The sequence below is a fragment of the Trachemys scripta genome, chromosome 1, assembly GCF_013100865.1.
Source record: "Trachemys scripta elegans isolate TJP31775 chromosome 1, CAS_Tse_1.0, whole genome shotgun sequence".
Taxonomy (NCBI): domain Eukaryota; kingdom Metazoa; phylum Chordata; order Testudines; family Emydidae; genus Trachemys; species Trachemys scripta.
In genome coordinates, this window is record NC_048298.1 from 121,892,727 (window position 1) to 121,914,147 (window position 21,421).

The window sequence follows — 21,421 nt, forward strand, 5'->3', positions numbered from 1 at the left end:
GATCTGTCTGTCTGTTTTGGATTTTTGTTTGGGTCTGTGATCTCATACAGTCCAGTCTGTTTTAAACTGGGCATCTGCCACCTCTTTGTTTTTGGAACATATGTTATTTCCAATGTGTGTGTTAATGGAAACTGGTCTCGTTTTTACCAGTGGGTGTAGCTATTAGCATTGGTGTTAATGAGCCAATCTCCAGTAAAGAAGACAAAGCAAGAAAGGGAAAGGCAAACAGAGAAACGTCCATTTGTATCAGTGTTAATTAGGCTTGGCAGAATTTGATATTTATTAGTTTATAATTTTGATGTATTTTGGGGTTTATTTTCAACCAGTTTTTAGACTTGTATCAATGCATTTTCAAAGTAGGACAATTTTGGGGGGTTAGGCATTTTTTTTTATTTTAATTTTATTATTATTATTAAATGTTCGCGGTTGCTGGAAATCGGGTGGGGGAGCAGACATTTGCTTAATGACAGTGAATGTTGAGATTAAAAACTGAAAGCTTTATAGGCTGTTTAAACACAAATTGTCAACTTCACATGTCAAAATATATAAAGTAAATATCCTTAAATCAACAAATCATATTGGTTTGTACTATTTATTCGCTAGTCCACTTGTAACAAGGCTAAAATCACTGGATTTTGACTCAAGTTCTCAAACAACATTTTTTGTACTTTTTCTATCTGTGAACTTTGCTTATTGATGGAAATATATGTTTGTTGGTTTGTGTGTGTATGCTGAAATTGATATTGACTGACATTTATCGATAAAACTTTAAACCTTCCAAGCTTAGTGATGAAGTGTTAGAGCGTTGTGACACATACCGATTCCAAGGTCAGAAAGACACCAATGTGATTATCTCGTCTGACCTCTTGTATAACACAGGCCATAGAACTTCTCCAAAATAATTCCTAGAGTATATTTTTTAGAAAAACATCCAATCTTGATTTAAAAATTGTCAGTGATGGCGAATCCACCGTGACCCTTGGTAAACTGCTCCAATGGTTAATTACCCTCACTATTAAACATTTATGCCTTATTTCTATTCTGAATTTGTCTGTCTTCAACTTCCAGCTATACTCCACTCTGCACAATGGATATGAGACTTTATTCATACTGTTGAGATATAATTTGCATCTTAGAACATGTGCAATACATTCTTTTTCATCTTCTTTTGCAGAGCTGCCTTTTTTGCAAGTTGATAATCTTTTCCACCAAATTTTCTTGACTGTTGGAATTTTTCTGTGACACTTGGGAATATATTGCAGAGGTGCTCGACATCTGCTATTCAGTCCTGTGTTCTACACCCTTTAGCAGGTAAGCTACTGTCATTGCAAAACCAATTGTTCACTGTTAAAATGTTTCCACTTCTCAAACATCCCTGCAGAGGGCTCGACTTTGATGAATTGAAGAGCTGACTCTGGTTAACTTCTATATTGCACAATCTCCCACAGCAACTCCACATTGTATTATCTGCCATTGAAGAATTAGTGCATAACATGGCAGTATCTTGTTATGTTGGAAGACAGCTCATGTCAATATGTATCTTTCTGGCCTTCAAGCAATTAAAAATTGCATCAGTAACCTCCCGATTGTGAATCCATTTGCAGCTGAATTAGAGCTAAAACTCTGAAAAAGCAACATAAGTGATTGGTTGAGGCCTTGCACTTTAGGGGGAGGGGCTCTGCATAAACTCAGCTCGTGGGCTGCGAAGCTCTATAACACTGAGCTGGAGAGGGAGGCCCTGTAGACCATAAAGCCAATCTTGAGTTGGATTAAAGATTTCAGACATTGTTTGCCAATACACGGTTCATTCATGTGCATTGCTAAAATTGAGTCTAAGGGATTAACATTTGGGATTAGGGTTTTCAGGGGTAGGGTATTTTATGGATTTCTTGAAATAATTTTCAGAAAACACCAATCATTGGGGGAGGGGGGAGAAAGAAAGGGAGGGGAGAGAGCAAGAGAGAGCGCGTGTATGTATGTGTGACAGAGAAATATGCTGTGGTTCCTTACCAATCCTTTTCAGTTTGTTATTTCTTTTAACAATGATACCACATGTAGTTACCCTGATTTTTCTAGGCAATTAAATATTGCTCACACAAAAGATTTCCACTAACCATTTTCAAATGACTTTTCTTCCCAAACTGTCTGCCGTTTTCTCATCCCTAAGAAGACCTTAAAGAAAGTTTATCCCACTGATTTGACTGAACTTCCATCAGCAAACTATAGAATCTAAATTTTGCAGTGGCTTCATTTTTTAAAAATAATGTGGTAAACTTCCCTGAAGGTTCTCACTGTAAAAATATTTAAACATTTTCTTGTAATACACAACCCCATATATGCTGCTTTATTCTGAATTTATACCAGGCAATAAATGCTGGGGCATTCCTGGTGACATTTCTCACCCAGATTGTATTCATTCTCCATGTTAGTTAATTCCAATGGTGAGGATTAGATTTCCATATATATAATGTGACAATGTCTCAGTGGGGACTGCTCATAAGTATAAGTGCTTCTCAACATCAGGATGGCAAATTGAGTCTTGTATTGTTATGTTCAATTAAATAATTTAGGGCGGACTGTGACTGTGGGTGTTCCAAGTAGGAGCCTCCTCAACCCCTTGTGCATTCCCCATGAGAACTAGGTGCAATCACAGTCCCTGCACTCAGGAAAAAATGAAGAAGGTCCACATTGTGTCTGGCCCTTGTGCAGTGGGAACATTCAAAAAACCTTCCCTTCTTGTACACCCCGTGCTATAAGTTATTGTCCTTGCGTTCTCCTGACTGAAGGACTGCTTTTGGTTAGTGCCAGTAGCAGTTCTGGCCTTGCTGGGTAAAGGCAGAGTGATGCCTCCAGTCCCTGATACCAGCAGACAGAGCTTGCCAGCTGAGGAGGATTTTCCCCATGCCCAATACAGGGATGTGGCTTAAAGCCAGAAGTTAGCCCCTCAGACCTGAGAATCTAACTCAGACTTCTCACTACTTTGCACTTCTATTGCACCTCTCATGTGAGGATTTCAAGGCTACTGCCAGCCCAGTGGCCCCATGTGAAATGAGTTGGCACTGTGAGTAGCAGACATCATAGCAGACAGGGGCCCATGTCACAGCTGGTGTTTATTGGTAGTCGCAGGTCAAGGACAGAATGTGCATGGACCCTCTCACCCTTAGAGGTGATTCCTCCAGACAAGGCTTGAGGCGGGACAGTATTGACAAGCCATTATGGGGCAATTTGTACTTCTGCTGTCCGTGCTGATCCGGTTCTGTGGGAAACCAGAGAACTTTCATTTCCACGTCTGCTAGTCTTTCAACTTTCTCCAAAGCTAATATTCACTGTAAAGTTTAAATAAAAGCAACAGTAATGGCATATATTGGTGCTACAATAACTCAGTCATTTCTGGGTGGACTAAATATGGACCTAGTCTTGTACTTATCCACTACCTAGCAGTGATCTTCACTATGAACAGACCGTCTTTGCATTTTTTTGTTTTGAAACTTTTTGCATTTAAAATTGTTCTTTCATGATTAACTGTGAATCTCGCAGTAAATAAACTGGCATATAAATGCCATCTGTCTCTACCGTAGCATGCGTGAAACCAGTTAATTTATCCTGGTTCACAAAAACATTACAGTGATGGACTATCAAAAGGGAGCCCTGTTAAAGCGGGACAATATTTGACAGTTTGTGTTAAGTAAATTACGAGCACCCTGCCGATGTGTTTGTCTAGTAGATGTACCAATAGTTGATGAAAAGACAGACTGTGTCCTGTGAATCCAGGAGTTTACAATCAGTTGTTTTCTCCAATGCAAAGCCTATAATTCCTCACTTGCTGGCAATACAATAATAGGCCCAGACATTAAGTGATTCTTGTGGTAGGAAGTGCAGCATTATAATAAGATCTTATTTCCTATCCTTGCACATATTTTCATAATTGTATTTATTATTATTAACTTGTAGTATTGGAGGGCCTCAAAGTCCCAATCAAAATCAGGGTCCTGTGGTGCTAGGCATTGTACAGAATACATATCTGAATCAGGCAGGCCATTCGTCCAGTTTTAAGCCCAACAGCCCTGCTTTTCTAAGGTTTGTCCTCCATTCAGTAGTGAAACAAAACTGGACGTAGTTTTGAATGGTATCAAATAGGGGAACGCCCTTTTATAAAGCATGCTGCCCCGCCCCTACTAGCATGCATGTAAGGTCACGCTGGTGGGTCACGTTGTCGGGTGTGGACCCATGCCATTCCTGGAAGTACTAAAATGTCCGATATTCTGGGGTTGCGTGAGTGGCCTCCCTAATACAAACCTGATCTCTGTTCCCATTAGCTTACATTCTAAGGTCCTGACCCTTACAAAGACCTATGCGTGTGCTCAGCTTTAAGCAATGGGACTACCACGTGCTTAAGGTCAGGCAGATGCACAAGTCTTTGCAGGATAGGGGCCTAATTAGAAACAGGACTGCACCACGTTTCTTCCATTCACAAAGTCAGGAGGAAGTCGATGTAACAGTAATAAATCATACGCTTGGTTTATATAGCTAACATAGTGCACAATTGGATGATTGACATAATTTAATTTCTTATTTAATAGATTTTAAATTCCATTTCAAGTCCTAACCCCTTGTACTCCCTTAATATTTCCCCCACCCAGAAAGAGTGATCCTGGACTTACTGCCTATTTTTATTTTATTATTTGTTTTCCTCCCTTCTCCATAAATTATACCCAACCAACCTTCTCCTAGGAAGTTCCATGGAGGGGTCTAATCCACACAATGCTCCTTGCTGGGGGCTCCAAGGCCATGTGCTCCCAGTGTCCTAAATCTGCAATATGGGTGAGGGTCAGGGAAATTCAGCTAGCCCCTCTCCCCTAACCCTTTTGTGCTGCTGCCAAATCATTGCTGCTGAATCTCTTGAAATACCGACTAAAATATCTACCTACTTGAAATACCAGTTTAACCTGTTAACCAAAAAGAAAAACACCCCAAAGACAAAACAGTGGTTGGAACAGTTGCATCAGAAAATGATGCGAAACATTAACTGTGTGCATGCCATGTCAGGTAAAGATATTGCTGTCATGCTTAGCTGAGCAGAAAAGCAGGCACATAACAGCCATAGGACCCGCTCCTGGGTGCTGTGTTTGCTCAGCTTGAAAAAAGGGAAGCAGGATTTGAGATGCTGGAATTTAACACAAGAATTTTTTAACTGCCTCTTTCAAAACAGGGATCTCATGTCCCTGAACTGAATTGCCATTCCATCCAGCAGCCTCCTAGACACACTCTGGCTCTTTAGAACCCTTTTGGTGACTACCCTGCAGCTGGGGATGAGATTTCTGACTTGGGTAGACGTACCCTCACTAGCTTTGACTGAGCTAGTGCACTAAAAATAGCAGTAAAGTGGTGGCTAAATGGGCAACAGCACAGGTTTGCCACCCAGTATAATCCCAACCAGCCCCCTGTACTCACGTGGCTAGCCCCTGCTGCTGTCCAATGAGTGATGGCTACATTGCTCTTATTACCACATTGGCTCGATCAAAGCTAGCATGGGTATGTCTACCCAAATCAGAAATTATACCTCTGGCTGCAGAGTAGTTGTACCCATTAGGTGCTGTGTAACCACTAGGAATGGGAAGATAAAGAGTGTTCTTCAACATCATTCCAATTTGTCTCAATTTACCTTATTCATTTCCGCTCAAATACTAAGTACAAAGCAAGGGGAGAAAAGTAGTTTGACTTCCACATTTTTCTCCAACTTCGAACAGGGTCTGTATAAGCAACTTTTATAGGGTTAGGGACTATAAAGAAGGACAAATTGAGGCACAGAAGGGTTAAATAATTTGCCCTGAGTCAAAAAACAAATCACCAGTAGTGCCAATCCCAAACCTTCAGAACTCATATTGGGGCTCAAAAAGTCATGAAATTGATTTGAAAAATCACAAGATTTAAAAATAAATAACCAATTGGGTTCTTTTAATTTGCCTTCTGGTTTCTGATCCTTCTAAGGCACAGTTTTTCAAGCTTTTCTCCAAAACCATGAGGGCTAGAAACACATTTTTTGATAACAAGTAAGATTCTCAGGTAATCTTAGGACTCCAGGAGCTGGAGCTTTGAGTATAATGCCAAATATTGTGAGACTCACAATGAAAGCACAAGTGTTGGGGAGACTCAGTCAGTGATAGAGTTGGGACCATTACCCAGGAATCATGACTCTCATCCCCCTAGTCTAATCACTAGACAATACTTTCTGAAATTTAACAGTTTTTTAAAACTTAAAATAAATAGATAAATAAACATAACATTTTGAGGGAGTCAATTCATAGTTTGAAAAACCTCTTGATTAAGATTTTTAAAAGCTACTAGTGATTTTGGATGTCTCAGTTCTTAGTTGCCTTCCTTCTGGCACCTTCACGTGACCTGAATATTTGTAAAGTATGGAGCCATGCACCTTTTAAAAATTAAGGCCACTTTCAGGTCTTTAAAGTTGCACACCCAAAAATTGTTAGCCAAAATTCCTAGCCAGGTCTGAAATGTTTTAAATTGCTAAAAAGTTTGAAATGGGAGGTTTTCTGTTAAAAGTGTGTGGTGGGGAAAGGGTGTTGTTATGGTAAAACAAATGTTTCAGCTTTCAACTTTGCTCATGTGGAATAAATTTGGTGGTTTGATTTGAGATTTGTATTTTACTTTCAAATGGCATGTTAATTTCTTGTACTAAATAAAATAAAGAAAATCAAATAGAGGAGCATGAAACAAAAGCCTGGATCTGAATTTTGAGGAAGGGAGCAACTGAAGTCTACATTTGAAATCATACAGCTGAATTCTACAAATGGCCTCTTGGCTTTATAACAGACTAAGGTATAAATTCATATCGAACTTGGAGTGTTTCTTTTTGAGCCAATCTCTAAAATATGTGAGTAATCAAATAAACATGATCTAAAGAGATTTAACATTTGAGGGATTATTTGAGGGGATGCTGCATTTTGCTTTTAGATTTATTTCGCTTTATACATCATCCCCTCTCCACCCTACTCATCTCTTAAGGATGTGCTGACTCATTGTGTTGACTATACGCAGAAGCTGCAGAATGGGGAGGAAAAGTGATGCTTTTACAGGAATGGAAACATTTTATTTTTACCAGCTGTACTGGTCAGTCTGACTAAACAGGTATCCTAAAGGCTGCTGCAAGCTATAGTCTCTTACAGAGTCCTAACCACCTGCTGTATGTTTACATGCAGCTATAATTACAGTTTTTGGTCCTTAGAGTCCCACCTGTCTGGGAAGAATGGAACAGGAACTCAGCATAATTCAGTTGAATTTATCTTGCAAGCAGTATCCCCAGCAAAGCAGTAAGAATTTTATAGCTACAGGACTTCTTTAGTCTAAAGCAGGAATGGATTGAGCTCACATGGAATAAATATGAACTGAGCCAAACCACTGCAAAGAACTAAAATCAAAACGAAACATGACCCAAGGTTTGGAAAAATGTGTTTGCCTCCCTTTTTCTTTTATTCCCTTTTTCTTTTCTTCTCTCCCCCTCTCTCCCCTTTTCGTTTTCCTTTTCCTCTTTTCTTGGCCTAGAAACAGAAACCAAAATGTCATGAGAGAGGCTGCTGTTTAGGTATGCCTGCCCTCACTAAAATCAGGAAGAACTGAAAATCTTGCCAGGGTTCTGACCTCATGTGAATTCCAGGATCAAAGATGTATTCTGGCAGTCCTTACTCAAGCAAAACTCTCATTGATTTCAGTGGGAATTTGACTAAGTAAAGATCACAGGGGCTGAGACAATTTTCAGATAACCTTTGGGAACTTATTTGACAAGGATCTCTGAGCCTTTTGATGTTTGACATCACTAGTCTGAAGCGTGTTGCAGCTTTATGAAATTGGCCGATTCATCTAGCTGCGCTGACTCATCTAGTAAACTGTTTGAAGTGGCCGTGGCTGACGGAGTTTAAATAAGAAAACCAGAATTTAAGAATAATGCATTTTCCCCCCAGAACTGATGCCAGATTATGAAGAATTTAGAACAAAGCAATAATGAAATGAAAGGAGGTTTGACAAACATGCTAGCTTTTCACTGAGGTACAGGAACTTCCTGCTAAGTGATGTTTAAAGCCCCTCCTAAAAAGAGGTGGCACCCAGCTTGTGAATGTAGGCTCTGAATCATTGGGGTGCTTGCATGGGGTTAGAATGTAAGTACTACCTGCCCTGAGTAGAGGCTAACATGCCGCTGCACCACCTCCAAAGTATAGCAGAGGATGAATAAGTGACTCACATTCTCTGTTCCTCCTCCACTCCCCTCTTGCCCTGACGGTGGTGGGGGGAGGGGAAGTCATTTCACTCCCCTTTTTGGAGCCGTTTACTCCTCTGTATTCATCTGGCCAGCTATTCTGGCTGAGCAGGAAGGAAGTGGGGCTGAGTCTGTGTTCCATGCACTTGCACTCCCCACCTATTTTGTGCCGAGCATCAAGCAAGTAGCTCTGTTCACTGCAACCAGAATCACAATCTGGGCAGGTGCCTATGGGGGACTTCCTGAGCACAGCAATCCTTTGACACCCAAGCTGGAGAATTTGAAACTTGCTCCACTAGAAGGAACAGCTGTGCTTGGCTCTGCAGCCTTCTCTTACCCATGCCGTTAGATCACTCTGACTGAAGAAGCTGGGTTTTTAGGAGCCATCATAGGCTTTTAGGTTGGTTCTTAAATTTCAATGCATTTAAAAAATAAAATGATAAAGGCAATTATTTAAAAAGCAAATAAAAGACCAATTGCTTCCAAAAAGTGTAAATATTTACAGCAGAATTAAATTACTGGTTTGATGTACTATGTGGTGTTTCATTTACTAGAACAGGTCAGGCTGAAGTCATCACCGGTGTGTTTTCATTGGCTTCAGTGCACTTTGTGCCTAATATTTGATCGGTCTTATTTGGTAATTAATTTGTTTTCTGTGTAATTGTCCACTGTGACATCTGTGCATCTCATCTATATTAACAAGGCAGGCAAGTATTATCTTTCCATTTTACCGGTGTTGAACTGAGGCATAGAGAGATCATACAGCTTGCCCAAGTTCACAGTGGAAGTTCCATCCCACTGTGTAAATTACAAGATTAGTCTTCCTTTCATGTTTTCTGGACTGTGAGGTGCAGGATTTTCAAAAGCACTCTTTGATGGCCTAGCTCTACTCCACTGAAGCCAAAGGGAGTTTTACATTGAAGCCAGTGGGAGCAGATTTAGAACAAGGCCGAGCACTTTTGAAAATCCCACCCTAACTGTCATTTTCTTAAATATACAACATTGTGACCAAGAAATTAAAAAGCAAAACCATTAGCCACTCTAAGGGTTAATCTACACCAGCGGTTCTCAAACTGTGAGTTGGGACCCCAAAGTGAATCAGGACCCCATTTTAATGGGGTTGCAAGGGCTGGCTTAGATTTTCTGAGTCCGGGTATCAGAATCTGTCTCTTACCAGTAACTTCTGACTGGGAGAGAGAGAATTCCTTTTGGGGAGAAATTTTCCCTTCCCAGGAACCATGGACATCTCCATGCTTTGCTGTTCCTTGTCCTGCACAGAAAGGTGTGGGGTTACTGCCTCTGCCCAGTCTCAAGACTGAAGGAAAGGATTAGGGTGGAGGCTGTGTTCATTTTACACAGGGCAGGAGGACCTAAACCAGTTGACCTTTAACTGGTAGGAGAATCCTCTCCTCTGCATGACTGAACAATATATGTCAAGCTCCAGATGGGAAACCTCATGGGGTTTTCTTCACCTTCCCAGGCTTCCCCACTTGGGTTTCTCTTTGAAAGAGGAAGCTCTGCTCCCTGGATAAAAGTGCAGGACTGGGACTTACAGAAATACAGGTTTTCCTCCAGGCTTTTCTTCTTCTTCTTCTTCTTCTTCTTCTTTCTTTTCTTCTCCATGTGCCCAGATGTTGACACTGGCTTCCACTCTGAATGGAAACTCAGCATGCAAGATACTGACCATATATGCACTATACTGTAAGCCACTGCGACAGGTGCCTGGAGCTTGAGGCTGGGCCTATGGTGTGGGAAAGAGATATCAGATGGTTGTGTAAACTGACAAACACAGCCAAAGGCATTGTTAAGAATTTTCACAAACCTTGTTGTGTAGTTTTCTAAATTTCCAGCTCTTACCTGACCCTCTCAAAGTGAGATGTGGGCTTTTCTTGGGCGTCCATAGTGGTTGTGACATGATGAGCACAGCACATGCTGGGATGCCACAGAAAATCAGACCTGCCTATCTTGTGACATCAGGGAACATGAAAGATTCAAATGTGGAAGTTTAAAATCAGTTGTGTGGAACTGCCATTCTTACCCTTGGTACAGTATTTAGAGCACCAGCATTTTGCTCTGTAGCTATTGTTTAACCTATATATAGGTGCTGTAAAATAGGCTAAAATCCTGTGGGTGGTAAGTTTCAGAGTAGCAGCCGTGTTAGTCTGTATCCGCAAAAAGAAGAACAGGAGTACTTGTGGCACCTTAGAGACTAACAAATTTATTAGAGCATAAGCTTTCGTGGACTACAGCCCATGCATCCGAAGAAGTGGGCTGTAGTCCACGAAAGCTTATACGCTAATAAATTTGTTAGTCTCTAAGGTGCCACAAGTACTCCTGTTCTTCTTTCTGTGGGTGGTAAGTATCATTTGTATGAAATGGTTGTACGAGGTCATCATTTTAAAATGTGGCATACCACATCCTGCACTGCAGGAGCTGCAAAATCTCACCACACTGCTTGTGGCTGCCATTTTGCAGTTGCTCTCTTCAAGAAGCAAGATTTCTTTGGCCAGTTTTAAAATGTTTGGTTTCATTTATAAAAGAGAGGTCAGTAGAAGCTGTACTTTCCTCATAGGCCATCCTTCACACGGACTATGCTCAAAGGTAGCTTTGCTTTTGAAAAATGAATCTTTCCAAGGCCAAAGGGAAATGATATATGTTCTAAAAAGCTAATCCACATTGATGGCCAGGCTTTCATAGCTCTTGCAGTACTCAGCACTTTGTTCCAGAAAGCTAAAGTACATTTAAGGAAAAGCACTATGGGATCCAGAAAAAGAAGCTCAAAGTATCCTTCATACTTTGATACAAAAAATATGAAGTGCTCCCACTTCATTGGCTAGTACTGTGCTGACCAACTTGAATTTCTCATGGGGATTGGCAGTAATCTTAAGGCAGGGCCCGTATTTCCAATAATTCTCACATGAACACGTTAACAGTAGAGCTCTGCTTTCGTGCTGTTAACAGCTGGCTACCACTGCAACTTATTAGAAACTCAGCTATTTACCAAAGTGGGCTCTTTATCTTGGTGACCTTCCAAGACAATCAGAGCCTTCTTGGAAGACCTTGAATCAGAACTGTTTGGATGTAAGAAGGGCAGTGCGGCATAGCATGCAGCTCAGATCTCCCAGGATTCATATATTTGGAAGGCACTGTACCATGCATAACTGTAGAAGATAGTACAATGATACTCGAACTGTCACATCAAGGTCATAGTGTTCAGAGATCCTATTAATATCATGCATGGTAAGCAATTTATGAAAGAATTCACACAGCATTTGAAAAAAGTCATAAACGTTATTATCTTAGTTGCTTTTAAGATTATTTTTCTACTATACCATGATCTTGTAAAAACAGATAAAAAACATTTCAAATAATGCAGTTATTTATTGGACAGAATTTTGAAACATCAGTTTATGTATCACTTTATATTCCATTTATTAACAAAGCCATGTGCTTGGTTTGGCATTCATACCATTTACACTGTTTAGAATGGGTTGTACTACAGTGGCTTTGGGTGCGTGGGTAGCACTGAAACCTTGAATTAGTGCTGACCAGAGGTCTTAGTACTGATAAAGAAAAGCCCCTGTAAGTTATTAAAGTGAAGAGTGAGAGGGAGAATTATAGATGATATAGCTGATGCGGACTAAGGCACTGATCTTCACTTCCTCTTCCTCATGTAACATTCCACCATATTCATTCTAATTACAACTCTCACTTTAATTCCCAACCCCTACAAGGAGATAATGAGCAAACAGAAGAGCTGCTGGCATTGCCCTTTGATGGCACTTTTTGATTGCAACATAACAGGCAACAGCTTCAGGAACATAGCCTGATTCTTATTCAATCACAATATTTCCTGGTGGGAGGAGTGGGGCGCAGAAGAAAATTAGCAATATACAGTACGTGCATTCTGTATATTATGTGTTGCACACTTTTAACTGCTATTTGGGGAATGTAAAGGGATTTAATGGAAATTTTAGATATGGATGTTTTACCATCATTTTTATTTATTTTATTTGTATTGTATTACGGTTGTGTGTAGGGTCCTCATTGGAGATCTGGACCCCATTGTGCTAGGCACTGTAAACCTAAGAAACAGGTTTAAGGTGTTAGTGCACTGGAGCCTACGAACTAAGAGCGTAGAACCCACAGTCATGCAGAGCCCCACTAAGGTTAAAGGGAGCTCTACCCAGTAGAGGGGCTCAGGTGTGCAGTTGGCAATGCAGGATCAGGGCTCAATCCTTACATCCTTTCAGCTGGTCTGTGAAGCTGGTATGAATTATCCCATTTTACAAATGGAAAAACTGAGGCAGAAAGATTACGTGAGACCCCAAAGCCATAGAAAGAGTCCAGATCTGGAATAGGAATCTAGGAATTCATGGCCTTTAAGTCCTATACTCCAACTGTTGTGCTAGACCACATTTCTCTACTTTAGTGCTCATCAAGCTTGTTCATTTGTGCGCGTACAATAATTTTGTTTTTAAAAAGTGAAGAGTATTCTTATATCCCGAATCCTTGCTGTTTACTTGGTAGTGTCCCAATACGTTTTCTCATAGACACTGATAATGAGCCAGATCCTCATGTGGACTAAATTGATGTTGCCTGGTGGAAGTCAGTGGAGCTGCACTGGCTTGGACCAATTGAGGGACACATCTAATATGTTTAAAGAGTGGCTGCAGTTATAAAAGTTAGTGCAAAATGGCAACATGACCCAGATTGTCCCCTTTACTGACCTCAGTGGAGGGGATCTTTCACACGCTCATTTTCTCCTGCTTGGCTGGAAGGGGGATGCCACCTGTGCAGCAAAGTCTCCCACTCCCCCACCCCCCACCATGACGAGGCAAAAGCCCCTCATGTGGGGCTCTACAAAGAGCTCCATGGAGTTATGGGAATAGAGCTGAGGTTAGAAAGTGATGAATCAGATGAATCAGAGGACAGGCCACACTCTACAGTAGCACTTTATTGCTATCATAGGACAAGGGAGCATTAAGGGGAGACTATCTTGAAAGAATTGATGCATTCAGAGTTATAGTGCTTCTCCTCCTCCCTCTTCATTCCACTCCCATTTCTTTCTGCCAAGTAGAGCTTTCTTTCCCCTTTCGTCTGCTGACTGCTTGTGGAACAAGATGCACTGTGACTTTAAGAAGTGTGGTTTTTCAGAAGGCTAATTTCTTGGCTTTGGCATGTGTTGAGGCATGTTTTCAGTTTGGCTGTGTGATTTATACAGTCTAAAAGTGCATTCGGTCTAGTGGGGTTTGTAACTATTTTCTGTATAGAGGTGGAGTTCAACTCTCTGTTATTTAGTTGCATTCAAAAGAATAATCAGCATTTCTAGGATAATTCTCCTCTCCCCTCAACTCCCCCTAAAACGTGGGGAAAATCAAAGGAATTCATATTTTTTTTTATTAATTAAAAAGAGATCTTTCTCCAGTGCCAATATTTAATTAAAAAGACCCAGCAAATCTCTAATGAAATAACTGACAGGGCAAATTCTGTTCTGAGTTATGTTCCCATACATTCATCAATATCACTGCTGTGTTCATTTTGTTGTCAGGGTGGTGGCATGCGTGGAACCGAGGGGATAATTTGGCCCAACACTGTTGCCAGCTTGCTTTATTTCATTGTGAGTCTTCTGATATTTGGAGTGTTTATTAAAGCCCCCGCTCCTGGAGTCATGTGAATAATATGAAAATCTCAGCTTGCTTTTTTTTTTTTTTTTTTAAATATGTTTCTGGCCCACTTGGTTGTTCAGAAAAGCTCGAAAATGTGACTCAATTGTACCCGAAAATCTCAAAAGCTAGAAGGCAAATGAAAAGAATCCAATATTTATTATTTTTAAACTAATCTCATGATTTTTTGGGGAGGGGGGGAACCTGACTCAAGATTTTTGAATCCTTGGGATTGGCAATACCATAATAATTAAAATACAGCATTCAAAGTAACATATTCTAGTAAGAATAGATACAATTTACGATTCTACTTAAATTATTTTTTTTAAACTATTTTCCATGCAGGGCCCTGGCACTGGACTGCAACAACAGTGCCACCACCTAGGACTGTCCATGTGTATTGGGAGACTAGTCTCCCTTCAATAAACTCACATAACTATCATTACTCTATATCAAAGTTGTGGTCTTTTTAAATCCTGGTCCTGCAAGTGACTCATTGTGAACAGACCCCTGCACCCATACCAAGTCCCATTGACTTCATTAGGGTTTTGTGTAAGCTGTGGAATCCACCCATGCATAGTCACTGATTGGGTCCTCCAGGAGGGAAGAATAGGTTTCCAAAGATCAGATCCTGAAGAATGGCTGAGTGGCATTGTTGTGTATAGTAGTTAGCATAGGAGACTGGACTCAAAGGGTCTGTTCCTGCTCTGCTACCATCTCACTGTGTGGTATTGGTCAAGTCATTTAACTTTTAGGCTACAGTCCCATGTGAGTTAAAACGGGACAGTAATACTTATCTGCTTCATGGCTGTGTGCTAGGATTGAATTAATTCATGTCTGTAAAGTACTTGGGGGGGGCTTGACTCTATATAAGTGCCTTATTTAAGATTCATTAATTATTCATTATGGAGTCATGGCAACTCCCCTCCCTTTCCTGTGTCACTAGTTGTTTTTGGTGATCTCATCCCAAAAACTTGTGCAATACTTAAGCCTTCAGAAAGTCCCTGCTATTTAAACCCTTTATTCTGAAGTGAGTGGTGTTTAGGGGCCGCTCTTTTAGTAAGAGGTTGCAGAGCAATGGCAGCTTTTATCTCTCAAAGGTTATGCCTATACTTACAGCAGCATATAGTGTAGAGACACCGCACACCCAGCTAGCATGTGTATAAATAGTATAGACTGAGAGGTACGGCTTAGGTGAGTAAAGCGTCCTACACACCTGAATGCCCAGAGAGCTTCTGCGTGGCTCTCTACAGGCAGTGCCTCCCACCTCTGTGCTGCTATTTTTAGCAGCGTAGTGTCCTGCTGCCGGAGCCTTTCCGCATGGCAGAGAAAGGATCCAGCAGTGAGGAAAGGCTCTGCCAGGGTGGAAGCAGTGGGGAAAGTCCCTGGCAGCAGGGAAAGGCCTGCTGCCAAAGCGTTTGCCCACTGCACGACCCTTTCGCTGCTGCTAGAGCCTTGCAAAGTACATGTGTAGTCCCTGTAGTCTACACACCACTGTTTAAGAGTAGATGCAGCCAAAGTCAGTCAGGGAGCACTGTTGCTCCTCCCCCTTCTCTTATCCATCCCTTCTTTCCTCTTTGCCCCTTACGCCAGGCAGCACTATGCTTTTCCGAGCATCATGGCCTAGCAGCCAGCGGTTAGAGTCTGGGGCTGGGAATTTGAACTCTTGTGTTCTATTCACAAGTCTGCTCTGGCTCACTGTGTGATCTAGGGCTTTCCCCGTATGCTTCATTTTAAATGGGTATAATAAATTTTGCTTAATTCCCAGTGGTTTCAGGCTGAATTAGGACTTGTCTACATGGGGCTGTTAATGAGAAGTGAAGTAGGAGGCCAATTTAAAGCACACTAGCTACTCTGGCTTCACCAGGTAGACAAGCCCTTAGTTCATGCTTATAAAGGGATTGAGCTCTGTGAATGAAAGGTGCAGTGTAAATTCTAAATACCTTTCTGTTGTTATGAATGTAGGCAATCTTCATTGAAAGCAAAGTAGCTTATCTGTAAATCAACATTTGATCAGGTGGAGGCATAGATTCCACGTTAGTGGGAGGGAGAAATTGGGTAAACAAACCCTGCCCACTTCTACTGAACAGAGAAAACTGTAGTGGAAGTAGAAATGATTCTCATCCCTTGTGGTTTGTTTTGTGTGTAACACAGACTTTGAATGTAGTAGTCAAAAGCAGAGGCCAGTTATTGAGACTGTTGGAAAGAAGTGAGTGCAGTTCAGCTATTGATGTGGAATTTGAAGTGACAGAATGAGAGAGCTTTTTTCCTTCTGTTAGCAAGGTTCCAAGGTTTAGTATGCTGCTTTTTTTTTTTTCAGCAGCACTTCCTATGGGCAGTTGAAAACATATCACAAGCACTGAGAGTACTCAAGTGAGCAAGTGGAGCATTCAAAGGAAGAAGAGCAATTAAGAGAGGAGTTTAAAAATGATCATTGCATTAAGAGAATTGTTAATATACAGGCATAACCAATGTGTAGTTGCAAGCTTTCCTGTGCTGTCAAGAAAGGAGAAGGAACTAAAATTTCAAGAAAGATTTAATTTAAGGTGCCACAAGTACTCCTGTTCTTCTTTTTGAAGAAAGATTTAATCCACATTTTGTAAAACCTATCAAGTTCACAACAGGTGAGAAGCAGTAAATGTTTCCTCCACAGGAGACTAGAAACGAAACAAGACAGAATTACATTAGCACAGATTAACCGGGTTATCAGCTAGTCATTTAATTAAACAGAGTAAATCCTTGCTTAGCTGAACCACCTCACCAGAAAAACTCTCCTTAATACAAATTATGTTCCCCAATTTCCCCCTTTGTTCATCCAGTTAAATTAAATGTCCAACCTATTTGAACAAACAGGGTTCTACTATATCTGTTTTAGGTCACTGATTTGTATGCTGTAGAAGCTACCTCATTGTTTAGAATACAGTGATATACTGTTGTGTGTGTTTTCTCTTTGCTGCCTTATACATAGTGGATTGTTGTTTGTTTGTTTTGTTTGAGGGGTTTAAACATTTGGAACAGAGTAGAAATAACCAAGTTTGTACAGAGGTGGGTTAGATTCAGATCTTTATCTTAAAAATGAATTTTTCATATTTCATACATTATGATGCTCATCTCCCATACTTCAAGTTTTTGGGTGGGAGGGGGAGCCAACAGAAAATTAAACCCAGTCTTCACTTGACTGTTAATATTAGCCCAAGATAAAATGTGTTTTTTTTTTCCTCTGTGTGATCTGATCAACGCCCCCTCCCGCCCAAACAATATGCAAAGAGCTGAGCCAAATTTCAGGCTGTGGGGTGGGGGGGGGGGGGGGGGGGGAAGAGATAATAAATAAATAAATTCAGATTTTGACAATGCTTACAAATTATTGATTCAGATAAGGCATCTATGAATTTCAAAATCTGTTTTCACTCCTCTAATTTATATTAATTTGTTATTAAGGACATACATATACTTAGGCGTGGCAGAATTTGAAGGATAATATCTGTTTATTTTTAAGCATTTTTTCTCTTTTTATTGTTTACAGTTGTAGGAAATTATGGGGGGAGCATCAGACAAAGGGCAGGTCATGCAATAATTATTTAATGACCGTAGTCATTGAGATTCAAAAAGTTAATGTTTGTAACCATTAAAACACAGATTGTCAACATCGCATGTCAAAATATACAAAGTAAATATCCTTAAATCAAACTCTAATAAGTTCTCAAGTAGCATTTTTCTTTCTCCTGTACAATTTGATAAGTATCGATGGAAATATTTTTTCATCAGTTTGCGTGTGTATGGTGAAATTGATGTTTACTGACATTTGCTAATAAAAATCAAATCTTTCCAAGCTTACATATACTCAAAATATATTCACAGATCTAGGCAGCTGACTTTCATATACAAGAAAAACAAATGAAACAAATAATTATAAATGTTCTGTGCAATTTTATCCTACAAGAAGGTCCAAATTATGATACCGTTATGCTGAATAGTCTCTTACTCTGCGAGTAGTCCTTTTGGTTTAAGTTGGGCTGTTTGCTGAGTAATCTGTTACTAATATGAATCTGGCCCCAAGTGTTGTGTAATGCTCCCCTGATGCATGTCCAACCTGATGCTATATTACAAGCTATTCTCTTTTTAGAAATCTCGTTACAAAGGTCGGTCAGTACTTAATTGATAAGGAAAACATTTGTGATTTGAAACAGAATCTTGGTGCAACAAGTCAAACATTGGCTAGAATCTTCCACCATCATTTTCATAAATATTACAGGTTTCAGAGTAGCAGCCGTGTTAGTCTGTATCTGCAAAAAGAACAGGAGTACTTGTGGCACCTTATTTGTTAGTCTCTAAGGTGCCACAAGTACTCCTGTTCTTTTTATAAATATTACAGTGTCAGAGAGAGCAGGATGTTCTTCCCTTTGAAGATAACTGAGCTGGGGCTTTTGTTGAGACTAGACGTGCCCCGGATTGTGAAGCTGTTATTTCAATTAAAAAACATTAATAAATCCCAAATAGTTAATCCTCTTGTTCACTCTATTTAACCTCTGAAGTTCCTCAAAATGAAAGCACCAGCTTCTACTTTTTAGTCTGTATTCATTTTTCTTTCTTTTTTTTTAATACTCTCACTCTTGTGGCTTATCAGACGCTTTCAGTTTAAACAGCCTCTGAGGCAAACAGTAGGTTTGTGCCGTGTGTGTGTGTGCGCGCGTATGTGAATGTGTGTGTGTGTGTGTGTGTGTGTGTGAGTGTCGTAACGTGGCGGGACATAGGCAGTTATGAAACTTTCCAATAAAGTTTCGGTGCGTCAGTATTGGTTGGTTGTTGTTTTTTTCCGTTGCCCTCTGATTTCATTTCCAGTTATGAGTGAAGAGAGAGGGCTGGGGGAAAAAAAACTCAAAAAACCAGTTGACTGATGAAAGCAGCAATTCCCATGACAGGTGGAGCATGCAGCATGTTGAATGAGACTCTTCATTTTTGGTGCACCGGGACGGGGGAAGGGGAAATCTTTCCACTTTGGGCAGCTGCTGGTTAAAAGGGGCCCCAGCAAACTGTTAAAGCAGCAGCAAGAAGTTTGGCTTTAATTTTTTAAAAGGACTGGAGAAATTATTAACCACAGTTTATGACGTCACAGTTGATCTGATTAAAGGTTTGTTTTCTTGCTGGCAGAGGTGTGCTCTGTAGAGACTGGTTCTCTCTTCTTTTTTTTTTAAGTTTCTTTTTTGAACAACAAACGGAGAGAACTGCTCGCATTGCTGCTGCTGCTGCTCCAGCTGCGTGTGTGTGTGTGTAAAAAGGATGGTGTATCTGTAGCTGCCACGCACAAACACACATTTGACCATGAGGACTCTTCGCAGGTTGAAGTTCATGAGTTCGCCCAGCCTCAGTGATCTGGGCAAGAGAGAGCAGGCAGCCTTGGATGAGCGGGGGACCCAGCAGCGACGGGCCTGCTCCAATGCTACCTGGAACAGGTAAGGTCTTGCTCAATGCACTTCCTCACCTGGCGCTTCTAAGCTCTCCGACAGCAGCTGGCATGCTTAATTCCACAATTACAATCTCTCTCTTTTTTGCAGTCTGGGATAGTTTGTTCCTAACAGTGCTTTATTTCAGGAACGTAACAACACATTGGCTTTTGCATTAATGTATTACATGTAACCAGAGACATGTTTAGTAACAGACAGGAGCAACTCTTTGAGGCTGCTATTAACATTTCTCTGAATGCTGACAGAAAAATAAGCCTTGCCCTCCTGAAGATGGTTCAACCTATGCTTCATTCTGACAGGCAGGAACTTTTGCAAAGCACCAACATACAAATATGTTCTTATATCTTGCTAGACATTTTAGTTCAAGGTTGATTTGGTTTTGTTTAAAAGTGTGTCTGTGTATATTCTGCTTTGCTGTGCTTTCTGTATGTTTTGGAAGGGGGAAAAATAATCCATCAGGCTTACTTTTTTCTGTGTATGATTTCTATGTCTATCACTGTTTGTCAAAATAGATAGTGGAACATTTTCAAGTAACTTAGGGGAACATTTTCCAAAGTGAGTGACTTAGGCATTTAAGAGCCTAAGTCCCATTGACTTTAATTGAGACATTGACTGCTAGGTGCCCAAGGCATTGATTTAAAAAAGTATTTAGGTGCCTAACTCCCATTAATATCAGGGTGCCTAAACACCTTTAAAAAAGCTGGCCTTAAGTCCATTTTTTGAAAATGGGACTTAGGCGCTTTGGAAAATGTTACTGATAGATATTTTTAAAAAGCACTGAGATATATTTACAGCAAGAGAGAAATCGCTGGAGTGGCCAGGAGAACAAATTTCCTAGTAGGATTGTGCCATTATGCAAAAAAGATTCCAAGAAACCACATCATCTATCACTATGACTGTGCCATTATTTATTTATTTGTTTCATATCAATTCTTTAAGTACGAGCAGCTTGTTAGGCATTATAACAATACAAGACACAACGGAGACACTGTCCCAGCCCTGAGAAGTTTGCAGCTTAAATAATACAAGTATGCACGGGGAGATCCAGATGACGGTGCTAATTCAAGATTTGCCACCCTTACTTGTGTTGAGTAGTACTTCACTTGGCTACTAGTCCCACGGGAATCAGTAAGGCTGCTCGCAGAGTAAAGGCTGCTCGGTGTGAGTCAGGGTGACAGAATAGGGTCCTCAGAACTTTTTCATAATGGTGTGCTGACAGCTTTCACTGGCCGAGATTAGCATTTATGGGCCTCCTGGGAGAAGCGAGTTTTCAAGAGGGATTTGAACGGAGAGGGGGTGGCTGCCTGGCATAGTGGGATAAGGAGGGTTTAGGGGACGGTATGGAAGGGGTCTCATGGTGCTTGTTGCACGAGCACTGAGAAAAGTGCTGCATGAGCACTGTTCACATTCGCTGTCTCTACTGTTGGTGCAAAACACAGTCCAAGAACTGGTCAGATAAGAGCGGGTTATTTATTTATTTTTGAATTTGGAAAAGGTGGGGACAGTTAAGATCAATGGGTATTTCCCATCTGTCTGTGGGAGACTTGTTAGATCTTCTGTGCATTTAATTAATCACGCATCACGTATTGTTTAAACCATGCATGTGTGAGCAATCTCTTTACTGGTTTGTGAACTCGGTGACTGACCTTTCCTTTTTGCCACGAGGTCATCTTTCCCTTCACTGTGAATACACTGGCACACTGAACTTCCATAGCACGCATCTTTGAAATCCCTTTGGAGAAGCCAGCGGAGCTGCTGCTTTATAAGACCCACACTGCTTAATTTTGCAAACAGAGTGAGCATCAGTGTATGTGTGCCAATGTGCTTTGAAGTCATGATAAATATTACAAAACTGATTTTTAGAGACTGCAGCCTAAGTGCAGGCTCTGTATTTCATAGTAAATAATTGAAGGCCCTCTCTGCAGCAAAACAAGGGGATAAACGTAGCTCTTTCTTGCAACTTAATGCAGCTCATATCCTGTCTTGGCTTTAAGGATCTCAGTACCTTAGCAGATACTCTACAC

General features: G+C 40.7%; 1 protein-coding gene across 4 annotated transcripts in view; it reads left to right on the forward strand.

The window, feature by feature from the left end:
- PRR5 (proline rich 5) overlaps positions 1–21,421 on the forward strand; it is a 149,433-nt gene that overhangs the window by 44,533 nt on the left and 83,479 nt on the right. For 3 of the 4 annotated variants that reach the window (XM_034783889.1, XM_034783862.1, XM_034783871.1), the window contains exons 2-3: positions 1,175–1,311; positions 19,129–19,385. In XM_034783889.1, the coding sequence (XP_034639780.1) occupies positions 19,255–19,385 (131 nt within the window). In that variant the 5' untranslated portion in view covers positions 1,175–1,311; positions 19,129–19,254. The remainder of the gene's footprint in view (positions 1–1,174; positions 1,312–19,128; positions 19,386–21,421) is intronic. The other variant, XM_034783881.1, reaches the window with a different exon arrangement.